General features: G+C 33.3%; 1 protein-coding gene across 10 annotated transcripts in view; it reads right to left on the bottom strand.

The window, feature by feature from the left end:
- The window catches only part of CPEB3 (cytoplasmic polyadenylation element binding protein 3), a 93,981-nt gene that overhangs the window by 27,583 nt on the left and 53,942 nt on the right, over window positions 1–12,456 (bottom strand). For 6 of the 10 annotated variants that reach the window (XM_058187126.1, XM_058187125.1, XM_058187127.1 and 3 more), the window contains 2 exons: window positions 10,603–10,659; window positions 913–936 (listed from right to left, as the gene is read on the bottom strand). In XM_058187126.1, the coding sequence (XP_058043109.1) occupies window positions 913–936; window positions 10,603–10,659 (81 nt within the window). The remainder of the gene's footprint in view (window positions 1–912; window positions 937–10,602; window positions 10,660–12,456) is intronic. The other 4 variants (XM_058187124.1, XM_058187128.1, XM_058187131.1 and 1 more) reach the window with 1 other exon arrangement.

The following is a 12,456-nucleotide window of genomic DNA, read 5'->3' as shown; positions in this document are numbered from 1 at the left end:
CTTCTCCTAGAAATTTTTCCATTGCAATTTAAAATTTTAATTTGACCTCTGTTCTAAGTCCCTAAAATGTACTAGATCCGAGTTTTAATTTAAAATAAAACAAAGATTTTTAAAATATCCCTCATTCACATGTATTTGTGTTCAGATAACTAATTTTAATATATTTTATTAAATATATTTATATTGTAGTGAGGAAAAAGATACTTCCACCACTCCAGTCATTTCCGGGATCAGTTTTGCTAGCAGCATTTGCCTTTTGAGCAAAATCTATGATTTCATATTAATACAGGCTGCATTTTTATCATCTACATTAAACAGATTTCAAGAAAATAATTGATAAATGAAAATAGGCAATGTTCCATCCTCTGAAACCATATTGATCTATTTCATATCTCTTAGGGAGGTCGAAGACTGCTAATAAAATCATCTGCTGTTTGACTTTAAGCTTGCCCAAGCATTTGTCAGGATATTTCTTGTAAGTCTTTATTCCAGATTCCTGGAATAGTCTATTTGAACACATTTTTATTTATTTTATTTATTTTTATTTATTTATTTACTTAAACACAGAGAGCATAAAGCTTACCCATATGTTTTATCAGGTTTTTAAAATAAAGAAAAACTGTATGCTTACTATTGGAATATATTAATATTGCATTTTTTTTCTTTAAGCAGATAAAGCCAATTATCCTTTCTACTCCTCCCAGTTTTAGCTTTTAATAGCAGTGCTCTTTCAATACTCTCATTTCATTATGTTCAGGTAATTGCAAAGCTACTGAACAGGATAAAGACCAGTATCATTGTTATGGGATGAGAAAAGCAATTCTTGTCTTTTACAAAAATATACAGCTATTTATTCTGTAATTTGTTGTTCTCATAACCATATCTGATGAAGCATTCAAAAGAAAAAATTACCTCGTCTCCGCCCATAGCTTCTGGCTGCATGTAAATAAAAAAATACAATAGGTATTGGCACAATAAGAATTATTATATTTATAATTTTCTGCAAATCTCAACTTTGAACAAAATAATTCAGATATTTAAATGTGAATCAAGCATATGAAATATAGCACAATTCTAGATATCTAAAATACATGGGCAAAATATATTTGATACCAGAGGTGGGTTTCAGCAGGTTCTGACCAGTTCTGGAGAACCGTTAGTGGAAATTTTGAGTAGTTCGGAGAACTGGTAGTAAAAATTCTGACTGGTCCTGCCCCCATCTATTCTCTGCCTCCCAAGTCCCAGCTGGGAGAAAATGGGGATTTTACAGTATCCTTCGCCTGCCATGCCCACCAAGCCACGCCCACCAAGTGATGCCATGCCCACCAAGCCACACCCACAGAACCGGTAGTAAAAAAATTTGAAACCCACCACTGTTTGATACTAAAGAATTTGATTCTAAAGTTTGACACTAAAGATGAGTGCTATTTTTTATAAAAAAACAATCTCAAGCAATTATTTAATTGAAATAAGTTTTAAAAATCATTTTGTTTAATAAATTAATTTATATACCATCCTTTAGATCAAGTCATATTACTTTAAATGGCTAAATATAAAACTGAAAATGCGGTAAATTAAATATATAGTATTCACTATCAAAACTAATATCCTTATAATCTTGGTTATACAATTTCATTCTGAAATTCCAATTTTCTGAAATGAAGAATTCAATAATTCTTCGCCTTTTTTGTATGTTCTGCTACTTCTCCCATTGAATGAGCTAGTACAGGCTGGGTAAGAAATACGCATTCAGTTTCTGAACCAAAAAAGATTTTAGGTACAGGAGATTGTGAAATTCAGCCGCATAAATCATTATTTCTAGAAAGCTAACATAGTGGACATTTAAACTTTTATAGCAATTGGTAATATATTGATCTTTCTCTATCTGCCAGCAAAATCATTTCAGGTTTTTTTCTATAAAATGTTCATTGTGGCATTACTATTTAGAGCTTTTTAATGGTTTCAAACTGCTAATTTCATGTAGATAGATACTGTAAAATGTGTTTCGAATTCAAAACACACATATAAATATCACTGAATTCTAGAAATAAGTATATAATGCTAAATGAATCTATTGCTCCTTATATAGTTTATAAAATAAAAAACAAAAAACAGTGGTAAACACTGAAAAATAACATAGGCAACTTTTAAATTATATTAACTGAGAAGGAAGCATCATAAAGCAAATCTTCCACTTTAAAAAAGATAGAAAACAATTTACATATGTATTTCTTTCAGGGTTAATTTAAACACTGCAACAAATGGTCATTTTGAATGAGAGAGCAGGGGAACGAGCAGGGGAGAGAGGTAGATTCCTTAGGGGCTTTGTTTTGTTATGCAAAGTCCTGGAAGGTGAGTCCTTCAATCCCTCCTATCTCCATTATCCAGCGTCTCTTGCAACAGCAGGAAAGAGGAAGGTGTCCAAGTTCTGCTAACAATTGATTTCTTTTTGTGGATTTATAAGCAGGCGGAAGAAGCATAAGTGAATAATTATTGGTTTGCAAGTATTGTTGATTTCCTGACTTCCTCCTCTTTTTAAAGAGAGAAAAATTATTCTTTTTTTTCCTTCTCTTAAAATGGCGTTTTAGACTAACTGCAAATAGCTTGCTGTGAAATCAAAACTGAATGGAGACATCATCTTATTGTGTTGGATTCTGGTTTGTTGGATCATATTACGTTGTTTAAGTATTTCATAAGGGGATTTTCAGCAAGAACTTTGTTATGAAGGTTCTTTCAGAAGAATGGATTCGTGACTTTATACAGGATTACACAGAAAGAATGTATTTAATTACTCAAAATACGAACTGAAACAGGACTTAAATGCAATGGATGAAGATATGATCGTGAATAAACAAGTTGATGTAAAGAAGTTTCCTTTAAATAGTTTGGATGAAATGTCAGAATTTGTGCTACAGGAGGCTGTCTCCCGAACTGAAAAACTTATAGGCTTAATGTTTATCAAGAATTCTCTTTGGACTGATGGAATATATGGTAGTATTTTGTGGATTTTGAACGTAAGGATTTACTAGGTAATATTGTGACTGACTTTTCAAAAGGAGAAATGAAGGAAAGACAGAGATTAATGCATCAAAAAAATGGCAAGAGACAAAAGTATTATTCTTTGAATTATTAATAGACAAAATATTATTGTCCCTGAAAGACAATGACCAGGACCTGGAAGAAATGGGTTGATTATATGTTTTATATCTAGTATAAAAGACTAGGTATTTGGATTTATACTGGATTTTGACGAGGATGGACTAAATTTGAATAGCTACTGTAATTCTTGGTATTGAAATTTTATAATGTGTTGTATTGTATCTTGAATAGAATATTTTGAAAGAGTTTATGTAAGGAAGACCTGGGGAAAATTATATGGTTATAGAAGCTATAAGGAGATATTTTATGAATTGGATTGGATTTTATGTTTTAGTTGGTTTTAAATACTTTAGGATTAATTTGTTTTATTGATTTATGTATTTTGTTATTCTTAATTCTTAATTTTTCTTATTTTTATATATATATATATTTTCTTGAAGGATTTGAATGTGTTAGGAGGAAGCCAGAGCTAGAAAGGGAAAATTGGTATAATAGTTTTGGGGGAAAATTTTCTTAGCATATGTTTGTTTTATTTTTAACTATACCTTGTGCTTCATCCGGGAAGTCAGGGGGGAGGGGGGAGGGTTTAGTGAAGGAGGGGTTGGGGAAAGGGGGATTTTTTTGTAAAACGTTTTGAATTAAAAAAAAAAAAAGATAGAAAACAATTTACATATGTATTTCTTTCAGGGTTAATTTAAACACTGCAACAAATGGTCATTTTGAAGGAAAGACAGGGCCAGGAAAAATGGAGCCAAATTCACCGAAATTAATGTAGAAGGACTAGATACAAAGACATAAAGAACACTTTTAAAAGCTGCTGTAGAATAGGCAACTAAATACCAACACCAAATACTGAAACACAAATAAGAAAAATGCTAATTAAAAATTAACCATTTACCGTATTTACTAAGTGAACTATTGTAAGTCGAGGACTACCTGTATTTCAGCTTTATTTAAGTAACTAATCAATCCATAATAAATAAATGTAATAAGCATACAAAGGACAAAACCTAATAAAGCAAATTTAAGGTAGCATCTGTGAATTCTCTTGAGTGCAGAGATAACATGAAAGACTCTGCATGGATTTTCAAGTACTGCATTAAAGAGGTACATTCCCATGTACAATTCAACATGTGAGAAAAACTGTTGAACTGTACAAAATGACCTTTCACATCAATGGTGAGTTGCTATCGGTTCGCCCCAGATCAGGCGAACTGGTAGCGGCAGTGGCGGGAACCTCCGTCCACCTGCCCGGACACTTCTGCACATGCAAGCGCACGAGCAAACCGGTAGCAAACTAAATTGAAATCCACTACTGTTTCACATGTTGAGACTTCTCCCCAAGATGGCTGCTGAACAGTAAGGAGATTTTTCTCTCTTGCCGAGGATCTGCTGGTTTTGCTGCCTAAACTGACTCTTTGGCAATGCTGCTCCCTGGATTTGAATGGAAGAAATTAGGAACCCAAGATGACTTTTGGATGGCGGTGGACCCATTTGGGAAGGGGAGTCTGGAGCGATTAGAAAGTTAGAAAGGGCCGTGGTAGCTCAGGCTGGTAATTACTGCAGGTTCAAGCCCGGCCCAAGGTTGACTCAGCCTTCCATCCTTTATAAGGTAGGTAAATTCTCTTTGGACTGATGGAATATATGGTAGTATTTGTGGATTTTGAACGTAAGGATTTACTAGGTAATATTGTGACTGACTTTTCAAAAGGAGAAATGAAGGAAAGACAGAGATTAATGCATCAAAAAAATGGCAAGAGACAAAAGTATTATTCTTTGAATTATTAATAGACAAAATATTATTGTCCCTGAAAGACAATGACCAGGACCTGGAAGAAATGGGTTGATTATATGTTTTATATCTAGTATAAAAGACTAGGTATTTGGATTTATACTGGATTTTGACGAGGATGGACTAAATTTGAATAGCTACTGTAATTCTTGGTATTGAAATTTTATAATGTGTTGTATTGTATCTTGAATAGAATATTTTGAAAGAGTTTATGTAAGGAAGACCTGGGGAAATTATATGGTTATAGAAGCTATAAGGAGATATTTTATGAATTGGATTGCATTTTATGTTTTAGTTGATTTTAAATACTTTAGGATTAATTTGTTTTATTGATTTATGTATTTTGTTATTCTTAATTCTTAATTTTTCTTATTTTTATATATATATATATTTTCTTGAAGGATTTGAATGTGTTAGGAGGAAGTCAGAGCTAGAAAGGGAAAATTGGTATAATAGTTTTGGGGAAAATTTTCTTAGCATATGTTTGTTTTATTTTTAACTATACCTTGTGCTTCATCCGGGAAGTCAGGGGAGGGGAGGGTTTAGTGAAGGAGGGGTTGGGGAAAGGGGGATTTTTTTGTAAAACGTTTTGAATTAAAAAAAAAAGATAGAAAACAATTTACATATGTATTTCTTTCAGGGTTAATTTAAACACTGCAACAAATGGTCATTTTGAAGGAAAGACAGGGCCAGGAAAAATGGAGCCAAATTCACCGAAATTAATGTAGAAGGACTAGATACAAAGACATAAAGAACACTTTTAAAAGCTGCTGTAGAATAGGCAACTAAATACCAACACCAAATACTGAAACACAAATAAGAAAAATGCTAATTAAAAATTAACCATTTACCATATTTACTAAGTGAACTATTGTAAGTCGAGGACTACCTGTATTTCAGCTTTATTTAAGTAACTAATCAATCCATAATAAATAAATGTAATAAGCATACAAAGGACAAAACCTAATAAAGCAAATTTAAGGTAGCATCTGTGAATTCTCTTGAGTGCAGAGATAACATGAAAGACTCTGCATGGATTTTCAAGTACTGCATTAAAGAGGTACATTCCCATGTACAATTCAACATGTGAGAAAAACTGTTGAACTGTACAAAATGACCTTTCACATCAATGGTGAGTTGCTATCGGTTCGCCCCAGATCAGGCGAACTGGTAGCGGCAGTGGCGGGAACCTCCGTCCACCTGCCCGGACACTTCTGCACATGCAAGCGCACGAGCAAACCGGTAGCAAACTAAATTGAAATCCACTACTGTTTCACATGTTGAGACTTCTCCCCAAGATGGCTGCTGAACAGTAAGGAGATTTTTCTCTCTTGCCGAGGATCTGCTGATTTTGCTGCCTAAACTGACTGTTTGGCAATGCTGCTCCCTGGATTTGAATGGAAGAAATTAGGAACCCAAGATGACTTTTGGATGGTGGTGGACCCATTTGGGAAGGGGAGTCTGGAGCGATTAGAAAGTTAGAAAGGGCCGTGGTAGCTCAGGCTGGTAATTACTGCAGGTTCAAGCCCGGCCCAAGGTTGACTCAGCCTTCCATCCTTTATAAGGTAGGTAAAATGAGGACCCAGATTGTTGGGGGGGCAATAAGTTGACTTTGTAAATATACAAATAGAATGAGACTATTGCCTTATACACTGTAAGCCGCCCTGAGTCTTCGGAGAAGGGCGGGATATAAATGTAAATAAATTTTTTAAAAAATTTTTTTAAAAAAAGTTGCGGGCATCCACCTTTGTGCCAGCATTCAGGTTTTTTTAAGCATGCCTGGTCTTAATTTCACTTTTTGAGCTTTTACTTTGCTTTATATCTTTAAAAGTATACCAGCCAGCTGAATGTTGATTTATTTCAACCCCTTGCTGGACTTTTAACTCTTCTCTTGTTTCTTTTTCCCTTTGATTTATGCTGTTATTCTAAATAAATTTTGCTTTCCGTATGGAAACACAGTGTGCTTTTGGATGGTGAAGTGCTTTCATTTGATTTATATTAATATTGGACTCTCACCACAGGGCTTTTATATCTTTTTAATTTGCAAAGTACTTGGAGTTTTTTCTTTTTAATTTTTCTTTTAGTTTTGGATCGAAATATCCAGAAATTTTTTTCCTTTTTCCTTCAGCTTCAGCCTCTTTGTTCTCTGGTTAAGCTTCATAAAGCAATAATGTTTGAGATTACAGACAAAGCAGTGGCTGAAATCTGAGAAAAGACCTTCTGGCAACATACAACTTTTAGTTGAAAGCTTTTATGAAAGTTTGATGAGATGATAATGGTCATGGAAAATATTTGGAGGCATATAGTTTGGAGGAATCTGATTTGAAAGCTGCAAATCAAAGAGATATCGACTGTACAGATGGAGAACTAACTGAGTTGAGTTCATACATCTCGCTGAACTTCAAGTCTGCATTTGTTTACAAGAGCAGAATCATGACATGGAGAACTGATAAATTCTTTTTCTAAAGAGGACAAGGGAAGATTGGGGAATGGATTTATTACTCTTAATTGCAAACCTTTTTTATTTGTACTTTGTTGGGAAGATAGACTAATTGTGGAGATTGAATGTATTATATTTAGCTAGACAACAAGTGATAAGAAATGGTACCAAGAAACAAACGTAGATATTTAATCCAGTCTGAATTACTTTTAACTTTTGGAATGATTTTCAATAGATAAGATGCCATGGTAATTAGTCCTGTTTTAATGCCTATACCTATCTGCAAATCTTTAAAGAAATCATGTCTTCTCCCAGGGTCTTATGGCTACAGTACAAAACTGCTATAAAATTCAAGGAAAAAATACAGCTATTTTAAAGGGTTCATGAGAAATGCTATACTCATACCCATATGCTCTGAAGTACTTTGTAGAATTAAATTCAACGCATTGTACAGTAATAATATTAATAGTGTTTAATTTCTCAAAATATGTTCTCCGTATTTAAACATATATGTTTAATTATCACTGCTTCATTACCTTCTACATTTTAAAAGATTATATTTCATTTTAATTGTAGTCAAACTATTGTCCACATTGCAATCAAATTACATGAAATATGCAGTTCCATTTGGTAAAAGGGACTGATATGTTAGCCAATTTGTTTTCTTTTCTGTAAGCAAATAATTTTTCATACATATCTGTGTATCTAAAATACCTGTATTTTTTCTTAAACTATTATCCACATGATAAATGCAAAAATTAGTTGACCCAATGATCTCCTTTTTCTGAATATCAATAAGTTGTAAATTGACCACTCCTCAAATAAGAAAATTAATAAACCATAGGTCTTCTCTGTCTATCTATCTAATTCAGAGCAGCAAAGCACTGGCCAATGCTAAAGAGATAGCTGTTAGTGGTTTTTTTTTAAAATACTGGGAGTGATGATACCAAGAAATAGTATCTTGCTAGGTCCTAATTATTTCCCAGTGGTTTGGACCATATTATATTTTAAAAGCCTATCAGTTACTGGAGTTAGTTTACAGGAATATAATCTAGAATAAAGTGCAAAAGCAAATAGCATATTTATGAGATAGATTATATTGACTGGACATTGCTTGCTAAGTGGCCAAAAGAATCATACAAAGAGCACATAAATGCATTTAATGCACTGTCAGAAGAGAAAACATGGTTGCATCTTTCATTAATAATCAAATAAGAGCAACCTATACCCTGCACTAAACCAATTTAATTCAACAATTGATTATGATGAACATTTCCACTGTGCTAACATGAATACATCCATATTCACTAGCTGTGTATTAATGTCAAGGTGCATAAAAATGAGATTTCTGATAATTTATTAAGTTCACATTAGTAATACAATACAATTCCTATGAATTATTAATTATAACATGAATGTTTATGGAATAAAAAATAAAACCCCCAATAATCAGAAATTTGTAGACATTCATCAACTCTTGGAGACAGATCTGATAAGTAATAGTATCAACAACAACAAAATCTATTTAGGTTGTGCATAACTCTGACTTTAGTCATACTGCTATTCTTCTTCAAAACAAACTAGATTGCTTATGCAAATAGATAAGAAAATCTATGCTGAGTTTAAAAAAAGAAAACCACATTATCCTTGATTTAAATGAATTTATTTAAAACATATTTAACAAAATAATTATAATGCTCCAAACACGTAGTACACAATTTTATTACTAGTAATAAAATAAGTAGATATTGCCTGCCAAAGAAAGAAAGTCAACCAAACATTCAACTCTTTCAGAAAATGTTTAAATGTTTAAATGTTTAAATGTATACATTGAAATGTATATATATTGGAATACTGACACTGCACAAAGAGACTGTACATCATCTGGAAAGAGGACAGACGGAATCTGATGGGTGTCAGTTACTGTCCTGTATGAAACCCAGAGCATCCAAGAGAACATCAGTAAGATGGTACCCACAGAGGAGATGCCTAAGAGAATGCCTGGGTAACAGCAGTCATGGGGCAGAACAGCAGCTATGGTCAAGACAAGACACTGAATGGGATTTTACCATTGATAGATAGTTGAGGTGGGTGCATTGGGAAATACTATAATTGGCTAGAGAGGGCTGGACTAAAAGATAGCAGCACAAGAACAGACAATAAATACCAGATCCATAGAAGGAGGGGTATACCTCACCGGACAGGATTCAGGGTGAAGACTATTTCTCTGGAGACCTCAGGGACAATCTTACCAATAAGTGGTAGGGTATTTCACTGAATGGCACAACCAGCTGGCATGGTGTACAGGAACATCCGCACTGTGAATGGATTAATTTAGAACAGGGCTTCCACAGAAGGTCATGGAGAATAATAGGGCTAAGATCCTGATTTCTAGATCCCAATTTCCAGATCCAGATGGGCAGGCAGGTACTGACCAATTAACCAGACATCGGAGTAATAGACAGGAATCAGAGAGTAGCCATGATGGATGGTGATAGATGTAACAGTGCCAAGTGACAGCAACATAAGGAATTAGAGAGAATATGGAAAGTAAAAATCAGTAGTCCCAGTAATGGTCAGAGCACTTGGGGCTGTGACTCCTAAGAGGCTCCAAAAACCAGAAGATCTTTACCATACATTTTAGGTTTCTCCAATATACTGTACAAATTTTTACAATCACAATACAGATAGTCCTCGACTTACAACTACAATTGAGCCCAACATTACTGTTGCTAAGTGAAACATTTGTTAAATTAATTTTGCCTCTTTTTATGACTTTTCTTGGTGCAGTTGTTAAGTGAATCACTGTAGTTGTTAGATTAGTAACATAGTTGCTAAGTAAATCTGGCTTCACCATTGACTTTGCTTGTCAGAAGGTCGCAAAAGGTGATCACATGTCCCCAGAACATTGCAACAGTCCTAAAGATAAGTCAGTTGCCAAGTATCTGAATTTTGATCATGTGACCATGGGGATGTCGCAATAATCCTAAATGTGAAAAACAGTCATAAATCAAGTTTTTCAGTGCCACTGTAACTTTGAACAGTCACTAAACAAAGTGTTAGTCAAGGACTACTTGTATTGCGATCAACTTTCTTCTAACAGGAATCCCTTCAGTTTAGAATAATATGATAGACTTTTGAATGATGTCCAGAGACCTTTATATTATCTATTTCTACTCCCTTCCCTTTGCAATCAAAAAGGACACATACTGTAAACACAAAAGCATATTGAATATACAGGTTGTACAAAATACAGTAGATATGAACTTACTATTGAGTGTCATAATGTTATCTGTTCCCGGATGATGAAAATTTATACCCATACGACCTAAAAAAATAAAATTTTAACACTAGGGTTAATTTTTTAAAAAAAACTACAGTTTGAAAATCAAACAGATATGAATAGTGTTAATCATCTCAAAATGTGTTCCATCTCTTCTTCTATAAAAGATATATAATAATAACTATATGCTATGTTCATTAAAGGTAAAAGATAAAAAACCGTCCGAGAAAAAAATGAACCTAAACATGTTAATCTCTTTTTATTGGTTTCTTTAGAATGGAAATAGTTCTGCTCATTTCTAATTCTTGGAATTTGATTTTTAGATTAACAGAAAACATACTTTTCAATTAATTAACTATAACAAGAAACAGTACCTAATGTTAATTATTGTGCTTTGGAGGAAAAATAAACATGTTATTCCCTCATCTCCATCCCACTGACTCAATAGAGAAATCTGGGAAGAAATACTAGCAGCTTCTTGTTGTCAAGACTAACTATTAGCTCTTTAGTGTTTCTTTAGCTGATTACTGATAGTGTGAGTAGAAATAACTTGCTTATGCTTCCTCAAGAAAAGCGAAAGCCTGTATTATATGTGTACGGTAGTTTGGATTCTCATTAACTCGTGAGTGTATGAAATCTTCTGCTTCTGGAAACTCTTACAAGCCTCTTTAATTCATTCAAGACTGTGTTGTGGTAAAGACAATGGAAATATTAATCATTGAGTCTCTGATCTGAATCTTATATATCTTGAAAGCACCTTTATTCCGTTATTTAATTTGAGTCTCCTCTCCATCTATATTGTAAGAATGTGAATAATAAAGTACCTTGCAGATTATTATAAGGATATAAACAAGGTAGTCTATATGAAGCCCTAGAAACTTCCAAAATCTTTAAGTTCTCTAGGATACCTTCATCACAGAAATCTCTTTTAAACAAGGGTGGGAAGCCTCTAATTGATAATATGACGTCAACAAGGTGCGCATACTGAATTCATAAAAGCTCCTCTTCCCCCAAGTACAGTACGATGGGAAATAATCAGCTTTTAAAATCAGTAAAACTGGTTTTTAGCATCTTATAATAGAAAATATACCATAAATTAAAGCCTTTACAATAAGAATTGTAGATAAAGCTGTCTGAAAGATTTAAAGAATAAAAAGGAAGAAAGAAACAATAAAAATATCCATAAGAGCTAATACTTGTTATATTCTAAGTAGAACAATTTTAGAACATCTTGCACTTCACAAGAATTAATAGAAGCATGGAAGCAGTAATTTATTCCACGCTATTTGAAATTTAATATGTTATCCTATTCTTTTCCCTAGAATGATTTAAACAAAATAATGTAAATATAAACTCAATAGCAATGGCTAATCTCTTCAGCAGGAATTATTATCCCCTATCGCAAACACCAAAGATAATCCACAAGTTTATTATTTAGCTTCAATAAAGAGATCCGAAGCAAGAATATTATCTTCTGAATAGGAGAATCTAAGTATGTTACAAAAAGTGTACTCAGTTTTGCCCCTGCCAAAAACAGTTTCCAGGCCTTAACCTAGCAGTTTTGGCATTTCTGTAAAAGGTATCAAGACAATCTTCTACTTGGCCAAGGAAGAAACAGCAAACAAATCCTTTCTAAACTTCAGATAAGAGTCCAGAAGAATCCCATTTGGCAAACAAAATTCTGCCAAAATAACTGTCAAATAACCAAATTGCAGTAAATGGTTTGTATATGAGTTGGTAATATAAAAGTGAAGCTTGTAATTATGGCACTAAACACTTTTAAAAATACTTTTTTCTTGCTTTGCTAAAATCAAGTACAAAAATAGAACCAAATCTGTGACA

This window comes from Ahaetulla prasina, chromosome 6 (assembly GCF_028640845.1).
Source record: "Ahaetulla prasina isolate Xishuangbanna chromosome 6, ASM2864084v1, whole genome shotgun sequence".
NCBI lineage: Eukaryota > Metazoa > Chordata > Lepidosauria > Squamata > Colubridae > Ahaetulla > Ahaetulla prasina.
The sequence above is the reverse complement of the archived record's forward strand: the minus strand, read 5'-3'. Positions and strand labels throughout refer to the sequence as shown.